Source organism: Stylophora pistillata, chromosome 12, assembly GCF_964205215.1.
Source record: "Stylophora pistillata chromosome 12, jaStyPist1.2, whole genome shotgun sequence".
NCBI classification, from domain to species: Eukaryota; Metazoa; Cnidaria; class Anthozoa; order Scleractinia; family Pocilloporidae; genus Stylophora; species Stylophora pistillata.
The window spans coordinates 17,281,293-17,301,330 of NC_142530.1; the positions used below are offsets into that span (position 1 = coordinate 17,281,293).

The 20,038-nt window shown below is 39.2% G+C and overlaps 1 protein-coding gene and 1 long non-coding RNA gene across 5 annotated transcripts; one reads left to right on the top strand and one right to left on the bottom strand.

Annotated features, from left to right (window-relative positions):
• Positions 1–1,228: 1,228 nt before the first annotated feature.
• LOC111326250 (uncharacterized) lies at positions 1,229–18,185 on the bottom strand. Of its 4 annotated transcripts, none has more exons than XM_022930202.2 (11): positions 18,151–18,185; positions 15,043–15,152; positions 5,919–6,064; positions 5,170–5,266; positions 4,618–4,673; positions 4,246–4,302; positions 3,712–3,799; positions 3,326–3,353; positions 2,763–2,861; positions 2,364–2,447; positions 1,229–2,166 (listed from the first exon to the last, which is right to left on the bottom strand). In XM_022930202.2, the coding sequence occupies exons 3-11, from the start codon at positions 6,025–6,027 to the stop codon at positions 1,330–1,332; spliced, it is 1,455 nt and encodes a 484-aa protein (XP_022785937.2). In that variant the 5' UTR covers positions 6,028–6,064; positions 15,043–15,152; positions 18,151–18,185; the 3' UTR covers positions 1,229–1,329. The 4 variants fall into 4 exon arrangements, with proteins under 4 accessions (XP_022785937.2, XP_022785940.2, XP_022785938.2 ...); XM_022930205.2 differs by lacking the exon at positions 18,151–18,185 and adding an exon at positions 12,292–12,665 and having other exon boundaries at positions 15,043–15,846; XM_022930203.2 differs by lacking the exon at positions 18,151–18,185 and adding an exon at positions 9,850–9,980 and having other exon boundaries at positions 15,043–15,845.
• Positions 9,987–11,544, top strand: LOC148719038 (uncharacterized). Its single transcript, XR_015993751.1, has 2 exons — positions 9,987–10,291; positions 10,384–11,544. It is a non-coding gene; the product is annotated as an uncharacterized LOC148719038 (long non-coding RNA).
• Positions 18,186–20,038: the final 1,853 nt, after the last annotated feature.

A 20,038-nucleotide genomic window follows, 5' to 3' on the forward strand; every position in this document is an offset into this window, starting at 1 on the left:
GGACCGTCGTAGTCAAGTTATTGAAAATTGGGGCCAATATTCTTTAGATTTAATCCATCATTTACAACCGTCACGATCTTCATGGATTGACTTCTTTTTTCAACCTCCCTTTATTATCGCCTCTGTTATGTTTTTCTCTAATACCGAAGTATCATTTTATGATCTCCTTCATGTTGAAAGTGGTTTTACAGTACACGAAAAACGATTTAAACCATCCGAGTAGTTCCTTCGGGGTAACCCGTGTCCACGGGGTAAGCTACAATATCGCAGGGAGAGTCATTCCAACACATTTAGAAGGTCGTGTTAAATCGGTTATTATCTTAGTAACATGGACTTTTCGTGGAATCCTCTCCATTGGAATAAGCGTAAAAGAGAGGAACCATCATCAGGCACCAGAGAACATAAGAACTGAACAATCGTGCAGAACCCACTTTGGACAATTTAAATTTGCATTCGAAATCAAAAGGTAAAGCTAAAGGTCTCTATTTCTCCAAACAACATACGTGTTTAGTTACAATTTTAAGGTTGAATTCAGACAGGCGCCTGTGGCAGCCGTTTTTAGTCCGTAGCGATTTCACCTACCCACCCAACCCACCCCAGGGAGGACATCCATCACACAGTAATCTCCTGCGTGGGAAATTACCGTCTCCTACCCCAACCCTGCAGGAGACGGGACCTCCATTTATTCGTCCCTATCCGAGAAGACTAGAATATCTAACCCATTTCTTGATGTTAAAGAAAGGAAGCATATTCTTCTCAATTAATGTTAAGACCCTGAGTGTTGGTCCGGCCGGTATTGAACTCTTGACCTCCCGCACAGCAGTCCGGCGCTCTCCCAATTGAGCCAACCAGGTGGCGAAATCGAGACCGAAACGAAAATGTAACTGCAAGTAAACTAAAATGTCAAGATATTAGTCTTTCAGAGAAAACTGAGTTCATTCTAGCCTTAGCTGTTCAAAGGCTGAGTAAGGCCGACCAGTTCTATCCAGTCTTCTCCGTAGCCGTTGTTTGGTCTGGTCATGCAACGTGCTCTCTCATCACAAAAGGGAGTGAGCGCGTTACATGACGAGACCAAACAACGGCTGCAAAGGATAATACCTTTAACCTTGAAACAACTGGGCCTAGAATTAAAATTCGAAGTCGCAATCCACGTGTAGGAGTATATCTTAAAAAACAGAGATCAAAGGAATGATGGAGATAATGCCCCAGTTTGGAAGAAGTATTGATATCAGGAGAAATATCCGGTTTTATTCAACGTCTCATTCGCCACGTCATACCACACACCCTCTCATTCGCTCCTTTATGAAAAGGAATTTTTACGAGTTTTTGCTACAGGGTTTCCAACATCAATCCAAGCCCAAGAAGCACGTTAGGAGACTCCAACTCAGTAGAACGGTGATTCGTGAAAACGTCATTAGTATGGTTCGATACTGAGGAGTCCACTTCTTTTCCTTTCCAGTTTCCATCCAACTGCACATGCGTAAAATTACTCGCGACCGAAGTGACCGAAGACTCATCTACACAACCCGTGTTCGTCGTTGGCGGGAAATGTTCTCCGCATGACTGGGAGTCTTGTAATGAATTCGACGGACTAACAGCGATTTTCCAATCAGAATTTACTGACACGTCTGGTAAATCATGGAGATTAAGTCTATTAAGAGAACTTTCGTCTGCAACAGATGGTTCGTTTTCATTAAAATTCCCGCTTCTTTGAGAGTAAACAATCAGCTTACTTCCGTCGTTGGCTTTAGGTTGAAAACTAATGTTAGACTCTTCAGCATTAGGATCACGAAGATTTTCAACTTCATCACAAGCAAGTCTTTGAGGAAACTCCAGTGCCCCTTTCTCGATATTCGAGCACAGCAGGTTAGAAGAAAGTCCCAGGTTCTCTTTCTTTTCGTTCTCAAATGACCGAGGTTCACTGGGTTCCACCTTGACTTTTCCTCCGCTTTCACACGGTTGACTTGACGAAGATTTTTTCTTCTTTCCTAATTTCTTTTTCAATTGGCCAGGGGAGTTGGAATCCAGGCATTTCTTCAGGAGGTTTTTGTTCCCCTTTCGTTTTTTAATTTTCTTTCGTTTTACTTCTAGAATCTTGGGCTTTTCCTCAGACGCCACCCCTGAATCATTCTTCTCGAGGAAAACAAACTGTAGATCTACAAATGGCTACAAAGTAAAAACGGAAAAAAAAAAGTAGGATGTCTTTTTTTCTTCCACAATCGATAAAAAAAGACTACGAAAACCGATAGGCAATGATATTTTAACTATGATATTACCCCCTTGAACGACAAGTATCTAATTTCCCCGAGGTGTTGTGGCGTTTCCGGTTTTAAAGTGTTACATTAATACATGTTATTATCTACCTTGGAATATAGGCCATATATCCTGCACACTTCTTTCATAGTCAGGTGACCATCTAAGATTTCATCTGAACGGATTATCTCAGTCTGGAAGAAAAATCCGTAAAGAACATAGTGAATTAAAGGAAATTCTTTCTAAAGATGGTCTCTAAATGACTTATATTCAGGTTGAAACCGTCAAAAATCGTCAACACATCATCTGAGCACAAACAAAAAAAGATATCACATATCATGATGAATCTTCACGGAAAATAGTAATGATTACACGGCAAAAAGATAGCTACATTTTTATCCTTAAATTTAGTGTTTTGTGACAACGGTCTTGTCACGCAACGCTCCTGATGAAGTGTTGTCACGACTGTTTCCATGTGCTATTTATCAACCAGCTTCACTTTTACTTACTATGTGTGTTTCAGGAATAGCAAACTTCATAACCAGGAATTTCTTAAGAACTTTTACAGTCACTTCTGAAGAACAGCGCAGATAACGTGTCGGGAAGACCTGGGAAGCAATAGGTATACATTCTTCGTTACCCTAGAATTACATTGACCCAAATTTTCAACCGCGCTCCAGCAATGACACTTGTGTGAAGTTCCGAAATGACGAGGAGCCAGTGAACGGTAAAAGTTTTCAATAGGAACACGTTCAAAAGGGGTTTTCTTGAGAACGAGGTTACACTGCTTTGTCTGCATACTGAATCAACCGATATCTGATCGTGTGGTCAGATCGTCAAGATGAAGATAGTCCTGAAAACCACCTTTGTCGTTGAAATTCACTATCGTTTTTCAAACGCGAACGAAGTCACCAAGGTTGAGCGTGCAGTTGTTCATGAGTCAAATGCAATGTTTATTGAGACGATCGAATTCTTAAATCCTATTGGGTGAGCGGAGAGCCATTGTATGATTCTTCAAAACGTGAAGTAAAAGATGACACGTTATGAAGTTAAAAAAAAGCACATTTTTTACCTCCTTTTCCATTCGGTTCCTTGTTTTCCTAAAAAAAAAAAAAAAAAAAGAAGGGCAATTTAATGGACTCAAACGAAATTACAACGAAATCTTTTTACTCTTGCGTTCCAAACATCTGTGTACGATAAGTTACGCAATGGAGGGACACGAGCTGGCTCTCAATCTTTATCGGTTTCCTTCATCGATACGCTCTCTAACACCTTTCCATTTATCATTCAAGCAGAAAAATAAGGAGTTGCGTATCTTTGGATTCGCAAAATATGCTGCCGGGGAGAATGTACATATAAACCCACGTATCAGCCCTTCCCCATCTAGCGATTTTTCTTCAGCCTAACTCCCAATCCCTGATATATTCAAACTAAAAAGAAGTCAAAGTTGGTTTGTACCTGAAATATTCAAGAGTTATGCAAACAGGATCTTCGAATGGAAGAGTTTCTTTTTCTTGGTCATTTGACGTTTCTGTCTCTTCAGTAGCTGTGAGAAACAGAAAACAAGATATCTAACAACTGATAAAATGATGGATAAGTACAAGAAATAACTGATAGGAATAAAATAACAAATTTGATAAAACTAAAGTAGAAGGTCTCTGAAATGACTGCACACTTCTGGAGAATGTGATAAAACGTAGTGTGATGAAATGAGATAAGAGGTCCGTGAGTTCACTTCATTCTTTCCGGGAACGCCAGAGAGTACTTATACGATACTATCAAAATAAATCTGAGGTATAGTTTGTGAGTTCACTACATTCTTTCCGGGGACATAATTGAATAAAGTCACGATAAAGTAAAAAAAAGAAAAGGATCTTTTATTTGAACGTTATTATTCACAAAGATTTGCCCAACAACGGTTAGCGCTCACTGCACCGTCTATTCACAGATAATTAACAATAATAGGGGAAGACTACACTGAAAAATGCTAACCTGATTCATTTTTGTCAGTTTGACTCTCTTCAAACTCTTTACGCCTATTAACCTCCTCTAAAAAAAAAAAAACATTTTATGAATAAAGAGAGTTCTTCGTGAACACCAGACATGGCACACACACACACACAAAAAACATTTTATGAATAAAGAGAGTTCTTCGTGAACACCAGACATGGCACACACACACAAAAAAAAAAACCTTTTATGAATAAAGAGAGTTCTTCGTGAACACCAGACATGGCACACACACACACACACACACACACAAAAAACATTTTATGAATAAAGAGAGTTCTTCGTGAACACCAGACATGGCACATACACACACACAAAAAAAAGAACATTTGTAGCACAGTTATTTTTCCTTACCATGATAAATACCGGGCACGATCTTGTATACGATGTCTTGTAAAGTCCTATCAGGTCTAAAAATGAAACATAGATATGGTATAATTTACTGGGCTTCAGGGCAACATACCTTGATATCGATCTGATGTGTTGCAAGAGACTAGCTGACTATTCGAAGCTTCAACGTCACCCGCGAGCAAACCCGCGAGCAATCGCTCCGGCAACCCCTCAGGCATTTGAACTTTTAAAGATAAGTTTGTTCAAACTCCCGTCCCCCAGGACCAATATTGTTTACAAGTGTCCTCGCCAAATGCCAGCTTTGATGGTCTTTATTGGTGAAAGGAAAAAATCAGCAACCGTGACTTTCTCGTTATTGACCAAATTTTAAAAACCTTGACCTTGCAGATATATTCCTCCGAGCCATTCGCTCGCGAAGGGGAACTCTTTACCTTGACACGCCTCCACATTAAAAGATAAAACACAAGTATTCCGCTGGAAAGACTTGATACTGACGATTCAAATTTCCCTATACCCCACCCAAGCAAGATTCAAATTCCCCAGCCCCGTGCTTACCGAATATGAAGAAGCGGTTTAGTCTTGTGGACTTCAACATCACAAACAGGACAGTGATACGAGGTCTGAAGATATTTAACGATACAGCTTCGACAAACTGGAGATAAAAATGGAAAAAAAAATCTTAGGCGATCCAATCAAGTTGATAAAGAGCAATTCTGAGTAATCGTATTTTACAAAACAATTTGCATTTTCTTTTTAATTTCTTGGAAGTGCTTTTTTTTCCGTTGGATTGTCTTGTCTTGTTTGTGTGTGTACTCTTTAGTTTGTTTGTTTTTCTTTGTATCTTTGTTCGCCTTCTTTAGTTCTGTTTCTCTTTGTTTTGCTCTGATTTCTTTTTTTTTCTTTTGTTGTGTTTGTTAAGTGTTTCGATATACTCAGCCGTAGCTAAACGACCTAGTAATAATTGTCCAAAACAACTGTTTTGGTCCAAATATAAATGAAGTGTTAGAATGTCACATTTTTTCAATAAATATAAGGAACCGGTCAATCTTTATCGCTGTGGGGAAAGGATTTTGGGGAATCACATGGTTTTGGGGGGGAAAAGAGGAGGGATCAATCGTCGCCGACAGAGTGTAAAGAGAATGGGGGGGGGGGGGAATTATAGAAAATTGACTGCTAATGAGGGGGGGACGAGGTAAATTTTAATGTGACAAAACCAAAACCTCTAGCCCCCTCCCCCCCCGTCTCTCACATCCAACAGTAACATTCATTGAAAATAGAAGTTGTAAAAACATCTGACCGCTTACACGAATGCAGACACTCCACAATGGTTGTAGCATCCACTAGGTATCCACCGCATAACACGCACATAATGTGAGGGTTTAAATCCTGAAGTTGCATCGTTCGTAGAGACATCTTGATTCAGTCGTGGGGATAAGATGGAGAAAGAAAACTAAAAAAAAGCATAATTCAAATAAATTTGAAAATTTACGGGGCACAATTTTAAGTAAATCTTCTGAGTGTCGATGAACATTCGCGGCTTTGTTAAACCCTCCGACTCCCGATGGATGATCAACATTTTATAAATTCTTTTATTAAAAACTAGATCATTGGATAATGCAAATCAAGACTTTTTATTGGCTTAGCCATTATGGTATATCAGCCAATATACCATAATCTACAAATATGGCAAGCGTACGCTTCAGCTTAAATTTAAAAGGGAGCTAAAAATTTAATAAAATCTAATAACTTAATTTAACGTTTTTAATAAAACAATTATTCCACTCGCGCTTGTTGGATATGAGATGATTATAGCCAACGAGGCGCGTAGCGCCGAGTTGGTTATCTATTTTCTCATATCCAACGCGCGCTCATGGAATAATTGTTAAATAGGGGATACCGAGAGAGGCGATTAGGGGCAAAGTTATCAGTCATTAAGTAATGCGTAGATGTTACTCTAAATACACGTACACTTTTGTAACGAGCTTTCCTACCTTGTCAATGTTCTCGTGTCAAAATAAAGTTATCGCTAATATTAGTATTATCATTATCCTCCTGCGTGACGAACAACGAAATACAAAGCAGCTAAAGGGGAGAATTACAAGCCCTGTCTTCGGAGTCGAAGGGTTAGGAAACAGTTTCTCCTTCAACCGTATGTTCACCAGTACTAGTTTTCAGTCGAAAGTATATCCTTGCAAACCTGTTGATGGCTCGCTCGTCTCCTCGATTATGTAAGAAAATAGGTCTTCCTCTTTGACCCTTCATACGCTAACGTCAGAGTGCAAATTCTCCATACTGTTCTCTACACATTTTCTATAGTCCTAGTAAGGAGAAGTTGCTTAAAAATCTTGCGCTTCTTTAGTTGGCGATCTTTTCGTTTATTCTCATGACCTCGATAAGGGATACAAATCTTTGTTTTCGTTAAGAGGAGAACAGAAAAGCTTCATCCTTGCCTTCCAAAAGTCATTCAGCTCTGTATCTTATTAACATTTGATCACATCAAAAAAAAAAAAAAACATTCACAATGGCAAGTGTGTGGAGGCGGCGAGATCTTTGAAACCAAACCAACTCTGCTAACCATCTTAGTACACTCAGCACGTTGGAATCTCTTTCTTCTTTCGCCACCCATAGCCTAAAGCACCCATTTACATGCACTTAAACCCCAAGTGGTCACTTTCAACAGATTGTACAAGCGTTTTCATTCCTGAGTGCTGACGCTAAATATAGAATGAATAGCCCTATAATTTGTCGTACGATCGCGATGTAAATAAAGTAAAATTACATCTCAAAGGTGAATTAATTTCGTAATGATATAAATACCTGAGTTCTTCTCAGTGTCTAAACATGTATTGCTGCTATAATAAATAGTATTTTTAAAGAGTTTCAAGCGATTTCAGCTTCAACAATCGTTTACGCGATTGTTGAATGTCATTACAAGTTATGGCAGCATAAATACAATTCGGGTAAACCTTGAACTTCACACAAAGTTCACACGAACACTAACTGAAGTTAGTTGGCTTTCTTGTCTAAAATAAAATTATAAGACTAACCAGAGATCATACGGCACATTCCTTGCATACAATTGGAAAACATTTTAATCTGTCCATGGGCAGGCGAAAATTCGTTTTGTCCCGTCCTCCCTTCCATGGTAACTATACATACATCTACATGAAGTGATGACTGGTACGTGTATATTGGTTGATTATCATATATTAGTAAGTCTGCTAATTCATACAGAAATATCTCGGAATATCATCAAGAAGCGGTCAAACGAACCTCCTTGGACTCCTGGAATCTTCAAAATTAAAAGGCTAGTTAGCTATAGGTTTCGGACGCGGAGGCGCAAAATAACAAAAAAATTAATGAAGATTGGAACACACACGCACGCGATAGGAACTTGTGATAATCTGCATGAAATCCAAGTCGCGTTCAGAGTACGGGTATCCGAACACTGAAATAACGAAGGCCCACAGCATAGCAGACACGGAACCATTCGTTTTCGACTGATTCTATCAAAATACAGGTCACTCAGCAATCGTGTAATTTTCATTTTAAATCAAGTGAACCAGCGAAAAATATGTAACATACTGAGCGAGAGGTTCAGTACAATATTCTTGTAATTCTCGCGAACGTCACGCAGTATTCAGTCGCCACGGTTCATCGGTGAAAGCTGTTCTTGAGAAGTCGTGAGATGATAGAACTTTGTATAAGCTTGGTACGAACCTTGTTTGACGGGCTAAAGGTCTTCTTGCTGGAACTCTTCTCTGTCCTGCACACTAAAATTGCTATTACTGTGCTTTCTGGAGTCCGTTCAATGTAGCTGTTTCGTAACCTCTCATTGATATTTTGATATTTCAGGAAAAGGCCTTTTCAGTCTACTTTTCCAAAATTACACAGGTATCGTACTTTCATTGAAATTACCGGGCGTAATGTTCGACAACACGAATCGTTTTCAAGCGGATGCTGAACCTCTAATACGACTGCAGACGGTCTGTGTACTACTAAAGAAAGCGTGCTCTGGCTGCAAGGCTTGACAAGGCGACTGGCGTGAAATGCGATTGATGACACCTTTGCTGAAGAATTATTTCTGCTCAAACTGATATATTTCATGTTGACACGTAAATATGTCTTTTTTCAACTGTGAAGCTGGTTGAGGGAATAAGTGCTTCATTTAAATGGTAACGTTTCAAATAAAATTGGAACAGCAAACAAGAGCGCAAAAGTGAAACTGAGAAGAGACCACCGAACAAATACACTCGTGTTAAGGGGAGGACTGTAATTCTTAAGATGAATTTGTTATAGAGCTCCTCTCGATATATCAATGCCGAGAGCTTTTATTTATCAAGGAAAAAGAGACGCTTTACCTTTAATATTAACGTTGGCTTCTTAACAATCGACATTCAGTACTTCACGTTACTTTATTTTAAACTTTTATGCACGCAGCTGATAAGCGTGGCCTGCTGGTAAGGAAATCGGCAGCTGAAGATTTCTTCTGTATATAGGGTATTTTGGACGTTGTATTCACGGAAGTACGAACATAATTCATATTTCGTACTCATTTCACTTCATATATCAAAACCCATTCAACTGTTTGTTTCGCTTTTGACTGGCTTCCTTTAATGACCGCGAGAAAACTGAAGTCTTAGTCATGTGTAAAAAGCATGTCTGCATGAGAACGGTCAACGGAGGGAACGGTCAACTGAACTAAATCAGTGAAAATGAAAATAACTTGTTCCACAAACCACCAACCTGTTTCTGAGTCGTTTAGTGAGATGGCAAAGTAAGGTCTTTATATGAAATGAATTATCAGTAGATTGAACAGAGAGTCTTGTCAATAAATTCTATGTCCAAAGTGACGATATAATGGCCGGGCATGCGACTAAGTCACTTAAACACAGAACTAAATTTTTACCGTCAAGGCAAGAACCCGCACTTTGAAGAAATGAAATACACTTCGTCTACAAGGAACAAAATGCGGCTCAATGACTGCCATTTTGGATAAATCAAAAGCGAAAAATATGAGGATTTATACGAGTCGCAAAACAAGCGGGTACTGGTTGATCGATTGACCACAAGTTGCGAAATTAACCACACGACCTTACACAAACTCAGACGCTACTTTCAGCGCGATTAACATCTTATTTGATAACGTTTTCACACAGATTGTTGAAGAATACGTTTGTCTAAAGTATCTATAAATTACAGGGGTAAAAGCGGTCAATTACGAGAGAAATTTACCTTTTTCTATGGCAGTATCTTCGCCGATTGATGAGTTCGTTCTTGTAAAGGACACAGAGCGTAGCGTTGTATTGATTTACAAACCACGTGATCTGTTATGTCAGTCAACGCCAAACAAAGGGAACCGATTACTCGAAGAAAGCAGATCAAATACGTGTTAAAATTATTGTTTTCAACAAGATAGCTTGCGTTTAGAGCAGAAAAGGGTCATACACGCACAATTTTAAGAAAAGGAAGTGATATAGGGTTTGTTTGAAAAATTTACAGTGCGTTATTCTCGTAAAGCTCTTAATCTATGGACAACCAGGAGTTTTCACTGTTTGATGATTAAGGTTGCTGCCGGTACTGAAAACCAGTCGTAATCAAGTCCACCTATCGATGACCGTTTCATGCAAGTAGCGCCAAAAGTCGGAACACAAAACAATTGAAATCAACTCCAGAGGTAAGCTGCAAGCGGTTTTACAGGATCGCGCGCTAGAAAGATGAAATGCAGTTTACTCCTAAATATTTGATTACTTAATTCGTGTCATCCAGCGAAATAAGACGACAGAGGCCTGTAGGGATGGAAGGACGTAAGGCCGGACATTGCGAGAGGGCTTTAGCAATTGACAATAATCGCCACCCAGAACGTCGCAAGAACGATGGCTGCAGCTTAAGTTTATTTATTCGACGTTTTGATCGCAGACAATCGTCCATGCAAACGCAGATCAGTGTTCGGCGGACTTCCATGATAGGTCACTGTATGTAGATGTTCGTCAGTTGATCACTCAGCTATAATCCACATTAAAAGCTCAACTTCCAAGTGCAAGTTTCCGCCAGTAGTCCACCCTAAAAAAATAGCGTTTCTAATTCTCTAGCACTAAACATCAGTTAAAAATCGTGCGGTTACTCTTCGTGGTTATCTTCCCTGGCAATTACAACTCCTTAAAAGTTGAGTTATCGAAACGGAAAGAGTTGGTTACTACGTACAAAAAATTTTTCAACTGTGAGTCCCCAAATTGACTTATTACCGAACTTAAACGCCGAGTAGTGTGCCGGAAATGTCAAGCGATTCCAAAGCGTACTTTACTTTTCAGAGAACGAATGTTCCGAGCTTGTGCATATCATAAAATCGACGAGTTTTCGACTCTTGGAAACATTTTTGACCTCGGGATTTTTATGGTATGCAAAACTTCAGAAAATTCTGCCATTGTAAAACTAAAACAATTTTTGGAATCGCTTGCACATTTCTAAGTAAACAAACATCAAACACTTTCATTAGGTTTGCATGTGGTTTTCTGTAGAAATTCGGTGAATGTTCAGTCTTACTGTGGGACCTTTAGTCTATTTGAGACTGTGCATTTACCAAATGAACCACAACCGAATTTACACTTTTAATGAGTAGGACGTTAATGATCTGACGGGTTAAAAATAACGGGTTACACAAAACAGGCTATATTAGGAGCATTAACTCAAAGGCGGTTAGAAATATGTTCAAAATTCACTTAGAAACAGGCCGCACAACGAACGTTGGGACCCAATGTTTTCCTTTGTAATTTGTTATAACAGCTCTGTCAGAGTGATTCGTGTTTATTCACTGATGCAAATATTGATGACAAATACCTTTGTAAATTAGTGAGTTTTATGTTTTAACTATCCTTACAGAACTGCGCCAAAAACGAAAAAACTTATTAAAGATCATGGCTTTTCCCATTATCATAGTTTTGCCAGCAGAACACTGAGGTTTTTCATCCGCTGAGTCATAGAGCCTGACAGACACGAACTGGTAGTTTTTTCGAGCAAGCGACAGCGTACCCAATATGCAGTTATTCGAGGAAAGCTGGAAATTAGATATAGCCGACAGGCACCCTTTACATATTTTACCACAGAACTTCTCTCGACCCCGCGCCCTGAGTATAAACAGCAAACTTTCGGTATTATGCTGGGGTAAATCTATAACGGACTAACCCCCTTTCAAGAACGTTTTCCATAAGCGGCTGCCGATGATCTCATAAGTCCGAAAAGCTGGGTCGTGTGGCGAAAACTAAGCATGACGGGTCCGCTCGCAAGTTAAACAGAGGCGGCTGTAAGAGTGAGGTCTTACAAGCGCTGGGAGACTATCAAATTATTTAGTCGAAACCCCTTAAAGTGGGGTTAACAATATATTTCAGTTACTTCATGCAACAGAAATCGAAACAAGCTTTAGAGTCAGTAAGAAATACAATTAAGAATCTACTCTTTTAAAGTCATTGACGTTACAGAATAATTGCGTGGGCAATGTAACAGCACTCTTTATCTTATCCATAACAATTCGTATTGTTGAAATAATATATCAACAAATTTGTCAAGTTATCTTCGAAATTCGTTCTGCAAAGGGACTAAAACATTAGAACAGATCTGACGACCACCTAATACAAGACACACACCGTTATTCTTAACTACATTCTTTTAAAACTGCGTTACCTTTTTGTCCTCGCACTGCGTCAGTGGTGAATGACGATGAATAGAGTGTGGTCGAACAGCGAAGTTTTCATGGAACATCGATTATTTTTCTTTGATGTGGAGGAGTAAACTTCCAAATTATCTGCCGCGTAATTCAGTCGTCTCTCACACACAATTATGCCTCATAGAAACAACATCAAAGTTTGAGAATCACAAAAATCCTCGTATGAATGTTTCACGTTCTTCGTCTTAAACTTGCTCTTCTCCTCCCCATCTCTACCCGTTCCTTGTTCCTCTGGTTCTATTATTGCCTCTCTTGCGTGTGTTTCCCATCGTGATAATCGAACACTTGAATTTTTTTAGCTCAATCAAGTTGCACCAAGTTTAGTTTGCACCTTGCAAAATATAAGTCCGACGAAATATCGCATCCTTGCCGGTTTAATTTCTTCCAGATTAAAGTAAAGAGTTTGGCTCTGCCTGTGGCTAATTATTATCATTACACGATCGTTTTGCACCCTGGGCTTTTGTCACGCAGCCGTCGGGTCTCGAGAAATCTGACGAACTTCTGCATGTGAGTACTGTTAGTCTTCAAAAAGCGAAGACTTTTCAGTTAAATAACCTCTGACGCGGATTTGTTGTTTTTGTTACTTTTCTTTTGGTAAAAAAAAAAAAAAAGCCAGTATTTAGCCACATACAGGATAGGTAAAACAAAATGATGACTCATTTGAATTCATCCAAGAAGGGTCATCAATTCACAACAGCATTAAAAATCGCCACGATCGTTAAAATACTCGATCTTCTAACTATTTTCTGCTAAACACAGACCTGCTGGATTGATCCGAAATAGAAGTCAGAAGCCGAGTTATTTTATTCTCAAACAGTACAGTAAACTGTATTAGTGATTTAAGATTAAAGCGCATTTAACTGAATCAGTCGGATGTGAACATCTAACGGTAAGCTCAGTAACAGCTTAGTTTTATCTTCCTTAAAAGTAAACATACAGAACATATTTTATGGCTTCTCAGTAAAAAGGTTGAAATGTTTGTTATTACATATCGGTATTTTGAAATTCACGCAAGAATCTAGCGAGCGCTGAAATTATTCCGAATTCGATCAACCAAGCTCGTGGAACCGAAAAGCGTTAGCAGAGTGTCAAGTAAGGCTGCGGAACTGGGAAATCATGAATGGTTCACATGAACACAACAGTCCAATCGATCATCAACATGCATGCAAGGTGTGCGCTTCGGGTGACTAAACGATTCCTTTGGACTTTAAAGGCAGGGGTAGATTTTTCTTGGGCCAAGTTATCCTAAAATACCATGTCTTAAGCTACATTATAAATCATAATAATTGCCTGAAAGGGCAAATGATGTCTTGAAAAGTTCACGTTGTTAACTGACTGCCATATTCTTGCATTGGCTATAAAGTCACGCAGTAATGCATAAGATCGATCGTTTACCAGTTTTTCAAAACCTTCGATGCAATCATTGGGAAAAGACCGGGACCGTTTCAGTTTATTTTAGACACGCCACGTTTTTTCTCGCTTAGGCTACGTAACAAAAAAAAACGTATCTCAGCGCGAAATGGAAACTGAGAAACAATGAATATTGCACGCGGTAACTTCCTTACCGAAGAATATTAAGTTATGCAAAATCTATGCCAAGTGCAATGCGTAAATTAGGTCTTTCAAATTATCCAGCTGTAAAGGAAGATGCGTTCCTCAATCGATGCTGAGGTTTTGATTAAAATGGAAACTGCTAGAAATTTTGCTATGTTAGGAAAATTCAGAGAATACTGAACAACTACGGTCGATCAGCCTGTACTGAAGGGGAAACGTGAACTACTAGCTTCATTAGCAACTGATTCGTAATGTGTCCACTAATAAATCGACTTTTACTATTATTTTCCATGCAAAAAAGAAAATCAGTGACCTATACTATCAATTTTGGCTTCTATATCATCAGTTGCTTTTTTCGGTTCATTTCACCTGGCCGTAGATGTTTTTGGTATGCTGGTAAAAAAGAACGAAACTTTTCTTTCGTATACTCTAAGTTCGAGCGCTGTTTTCAAGAAGATAAGAACTTAATAGTAGATATTCGAGTTCATTTTACTTCATGCACATTTCAAACCCATTAAAATCTACGTTTTGCTTTTGATGGGCTTTCACTGGTGGCCGCGAGTAACTAATTGCTTCAACCATGTGTAAAAAGCATGTATGGGAAATTTCAACATGAGGGACAATCAACCAAGCTAAATCAGTGAAAATGCAGCGAACGTGCCTTAATAACACAGAAGAATTCAAACTTATTCAGCCTATCGAAAAAAGATAAGAACGTTACGAGTATTATGGTGTAAGTGGACCGAACAGGTGAGTGTAGACTGCAAATTTTGTCATTTGACAATTTGAGCATTTGACCTAGTCTTTTACGACACAAACCACATTTCACTGTCTAGAGAAGAAACTGCAGTTTACAGAAAATGTTCTTCTTTGGGAGCGTCAAATGAACCTTGCCAAGGATGATTGTAGTTTTAAGAGGGCCGCAAGAAAACATGAGACGATTCATGAAAGTCGCAAACCAGGCAGGTCCTGAATGATCGATTGAACTCAAGTTGCGAAATCAATCACACGACCTTTCACAAACTCAAACGCAACTTTCAGCGCGTGCAAGCACTTATTTGTTAAGGTTTTAACTCATATAGACGGAGAATACGTCATTCTAACGTATGTTTATATTTCAGTAATAAAAGCAGTCAATTACCAGAGGAATTTACCTTTTTCTATGGCTGTATCTTCGCCGACTGTTGAATTCGTTCTTCAAAAGGACACAGAGCGTAGCGTTGTGTTGATTTACAAACCACGTGATCCGTTGTGTCAGTCAACGCTAAACAAAGGGAGCCGATTACTTGACGAGAATTGAATAAAGAAAGGTATAAATTATTGTACTCACCTGGATGCTTCGCATTCATAACAAAAAAAAAACAATCCTTTGAGTGGTGGCGATAAAAAAGGATTGTACTGTAGTGCACATTTTCTCAATTTTGCGGGATTTTCTTTTCAAAAGGCTTCTGATCTAATGTTACTCAAAGCTCCGAGTTTCCTTGCTACATCCATCTTTTTCCTTTTTATGGACTGGGTAAATTTGTCCTATGGTTTCGTTGGCGATTGACGCTTTACTTAAAGTTTGAGTCGATTAAACAAAATTCACCCAGACTTGGGATTAAAAAATCTTTTATCCTGAGCCTCTGTATGAAATAATATTTTATACGTTAAAACCTAACTGAATCGGGATTTTTCGTTGTGGAATTAAACCAAAGATGATGGTGAACACATACGGACGTTGGGAACAGGTAAGGGTAACCAATCTTCTTTTAGTAGTTTGGCAAAACCTTGGCTAGTTTTTTAGTTAAATAGCCAACCAGTCATTCCACCTTTTGATTCCAGTTATCATGAAATACTCCGTGTGATAGATAGATATTTTACGACACCAAAAGCATGTAACCTGGGTTGTATGCTTATGACTACAGAAATTGATTTTTGTGCGCCCAAAAACTCTCTAACTTTTTCAAGCAGGCTTCTTGGAGCCCTTAGTATAAGCAGTACGGCGAAGGTAGAGAATTTGAAATACTGAATCCTGACTTGATCACATGTACTCAAAAGAGTATCCGCAACAATGCATGCCCGCGCAGTGATGTGGTGTTCGGGTGACCGAACGAATGATCAGGAGCGAGTTGGCATGGAAAATCTTTCCTTTACTTGATCTTTTGAAGTCATCAAACTACAAATACTTCGGCAACCTCCCACTTAGCCGAGCGACTGGGTGACACTTTATTGGCCCTGAAAAGCGTATTATTGCGTATTTAATTGTAATTTCTCACAATATAGCGAGTGAAATTTGCGCAGTAATACAATAGATCGTCTGTAGGTTAACTGTTTTTGACGGCCTTATAGTGACCTAGTCTGACACGAAAGTTTCATTTCAACGCACGATGCATTTTTCTTTGGCTGAGCGAAAGTAAGATGTGCCCAGCTGCAAATACCTTCCATGCTGCTTAATGTAACCGTGACCACTGAATTTTGTGGGTTTACTGTAAAACGTTGTTCCCTGATCATGACCACTCATCTGGCTTTCCCATGCTTCTCAAAATTTCGGGCTTGTTCCGTACTACTGAAATCACACGTCCGATTAGCGTTCAACATGTTTTCCTACATGAACGAAACAGTCTTTTCATCCACGGTATGTAAAGCACCGGATTGTTAGGGAATCGTGTAGGATAAACACAACGCCGCAATACTTAGCACACAAGTGCATGTTGACTAGTACATTTTAAATTTCAGCTCAAGTCCGGCTCTGAAGCCAAATTTTTGATTACTCCAACCTATTACACCGAAAAACTATGCTGAATCGTTCGACGTGTGAATCAATTTAGAACTGCAATTTCTATCAAGAACGGCTCGGCTGTTCTTTTCATTCGTCTGCTTTGCAGCGGCTCTGTAACTTTCTATCGAGTTTGATTCAGACGTACATCGACCTATCAATGAGCCCAACTTGAAACATTGAGCATATGATGAAAAATATTATCCTTAAACCTCTAAAACTCCTGGAGCGGCGAGTTAAGTTCAAACATCTGATTCAAAAGATGTATACTTATGTTGAATTGGCTCGGTCCAAATTTGAATGAAATGGCCGATGTTTGAACGGGCCTCACTCAATCGCGTCAATTTAAAAACCCTTTAATTATGACTTGCTGATAGAATCTGGCTGAGAATTTACGACTCGTGCCTCGTGTGAAGCCTTAAGTTATAAACGATTTCGAAACAAGATAAACATTTATGAGACCGAGACCTAAATTTAACTAAGTTGACGCAGGAACAAACGAACAATTAATTCGAATGTTGGAATAATTATCTGTAATCTCTAAGTTTCCCTAGTTTCTCGTGGTAAAAATTTCCTTTTCTGCACAATGTAATTGTTAGCATTTCCAAACTTGTCCACCTTTCTAAGAGACCCAAATATGCAGGAAACTTGAATCAGTAAAATATCCTTTCCCGTATGGTCAACTGAGACTCTCGCCAGAAGGAGGTTTCGTTGACGGAAACAGGAACTCGCCACATATTTGAATATTCATTTCCGTGACTTCATGAACGTATCAAACCCATTTAAAATTTTGTATTACTTTAAAGTGGCTTCCTTCAGAAATCGTCAGTCAACTGAACCTTTGTGAACGAATCAAAAAACTTCATGCATCCGTCTGTATCAGCTCGGCACTGTATCTTCGTAAAAAGAAAATAAAATGCAATCAAGTCGGCCCGATCTAACTTCTGCCTCATATCCGTTTCCAGCGTAAAAAAAAAAATTGCCAAAATAGGATTATTGCAGGGAATAAGGTCTTGGTAAATTATATATTTACGAATGTTACTTGTGGCGCTCAGCTTTGAGGTTAAATAATCCAAATGCGACCGTCAGACCACTAAACAGCAATCACAGACGAACACGAAGAATCCGACTTGTGAGGTAACTTGGTCAGAGACAACCCAGTTTTACCGTCAATGAAAGAAACCGCATGAAAACATTTCAATGGCATAAAAATGTTTTCCTTTCAATTATGGGGAAAATTAGGCCTAACAATCTTAATTTTGAGTAGACCGTAAGCGAAAAACTGAAGACTTGTACGCCGGAGTCACAAAACAACTGAAGCGGGTGCAACAGATTTGGAACCGAGTTGCGGAATTAAGCGCGGACTTTACCGAGCCGAACGCAACTTTTAGCGCGTGCAAGCAATTAACTAGTAACTTTTTTATGCAGATAGAATAGGCATATGTTTTTCTAACGTCTGTAAAAATTTCAGAGGTAAATGAAGTCAGGAACAAGAGACTTTTACCTTTTTCTATCGAGGTTACTTCGCCGACTGATGTTTCGATCTTGTAAAGGGGACAGAGCGTAACGGAGTATCGATTTACAGACCACGTGATCTTTTCTGCCACTCAACCAGAAAACAAAGAAAGCCGATGTAGTTCGAAGTGTGTAAATTATTACAATCATTTGACTTAATCCGAAAAACAAACATATCAAGAAAAAGAGAGGGGAAAAAAAGCTTCAACAATTATTTCTAGAGAGAAATTAGTTTCATTGGTAGGTATAGTTTTATATATGTCCATGTTCGCAATATAACAGGCGAGCTGTATTTTTGCACCTCACCTGCTCCACTTCACCTGGACTAACTTATAGAGATGGTTGTGATCTAGATAATGTTTAAATCATATCTTTTAGTATCCGTCAACCAACGACCGGCTATGAAGTCTCTAAACTGTTGGCCGCTGAGTAGTTGATTTAGGGTCTTGTCAAGAAGAAACTTGATGGCGGCTTCGGAAAGTCGGGCAGCAAACTGGATCTCACACCGCACACAGGAACTCGACAAAGTTCGCGGCCGCATACCAAACAGCAAAATGAAACTATAAAAAAGAGGCTGGCAAACTTTGAGACTCTATCACCGTGAATTGACCACCATAGCTTTCCAAAACGCAGATTTCAACGGCGATTTCAAAACGAACCTGCAAAAGTGGATAATGATAAAATAAATAAATAAATACGTTCGGAAGCTCCCCCTTAGGGGCTTTTCAGCCACAATGTAGACTAACTAAGTGCTTACAAATCCCCACTGACAGGGTGCAGACCAGTGGGCTATTTACAGAGCGCAGCCGTGGAGTCAAACTAGGGGAAGCCGAGAACAAATCCAGTCCTCCAGCAGGGTGGACGACTTGTACGTACCGGGACACCGGATTATAAATCCAGCACCCTAACCACTCGACCAAACCGAGTGGTTATTGTGTAAGAAAATACAAGAAAAATTAATGGTAGTTGCTAAATCGTCTAAGCAAACTTTTCCTATCGACCAAGACGAATAAGTGCTAGAAATTTTAAACAATTTACTTTATCAGAAGGCGACGGTGAATATATTTGTAACGATTTCACCTCAACCCTTTTCGGAACTCCCATGATTTCCATGAGTGACCAAGACAGAATTTCTCCTTACAATATCAATACAATATCAAGCAGACATGTGATGAGAATAAAGAAAATTTTCAGTTGAGGGATTGTTGGTCGATACAATACCAAATTCTCCGAATTGACATCGTAAGATTTGTATGGGAGACAGTTAAGAGAATTGCTAATGAGGTCTTGGAGATTAAAATACGTAAATTTGTAAATCTGGATGTCCTGACCGTACTTTGTATGGTGATTGTTTCTGCTGGCTGGCGCTCTCTCCCTCTTCATTTACTTCTGTCTGTAATATTAGTGGACTGGATAGAAATTAGAAAAAAAAAACCCTTAGCTTGCTATCTGACTGCAAAGCGTTCAACAAAATGTAGAGTGATTGCAATAGCGCTGCGCGCCAGGTTTAAAAATAGATATGTCATCTTTGGACCCCCGCTGGTTTAGGACAAACACTCGGAGTCTTTACAAGGACTTGTATGCGAAACGTGTCAGAAGCAAGACTATTTTCGTTCAAAAAATGCTCTAACTTTCTAAAATGGTTGCAACTAGGCAATGCTGTTGGGTACATGTAAAAATGACTCAAGATATCCAGAAAGATTGCCAGATTCGCTTAATCCGCCAAAAGAAATGCTTAAAAACGGTCGGAAAGCCTTCATACCGTTCCCAAAGCCGAAGCATGCATGACTTGGAACTTTGTCAACGCCGGGTAAATGCGTGCTCTAGAAAGAATTTCTCAGTTGATAGTGTTAACTACAATACTTATGTGTGCTGTA

What these genes read in the sequence shown, in the direction of transcription:
- LOC111326250 (XM_022930202.2), bottom strand. Translation starts at nt 6,027, where the DNA reads ATGTCTCTACGAACGATGCAACTTCAGGATTTAAACCCTCACATTATG. An exon ending in AACTGACAAAAATGAATCAG is followed by an intron (nt 3,800 to 4,245) that starts GTTAGCATTTTT and finishes TGTTTCTCACAG; the next exon opens with CTACTGAAGAGACAGAAACG. An exon ending in TATATGGCCTATATTCCAAG is followed by an intron (nt 2,167 to 2,363) that starts GTAGATAATAAC and finishes TTTACTTTGTAG; the next exon opens with CCATTTGTAGATCTACAGTT.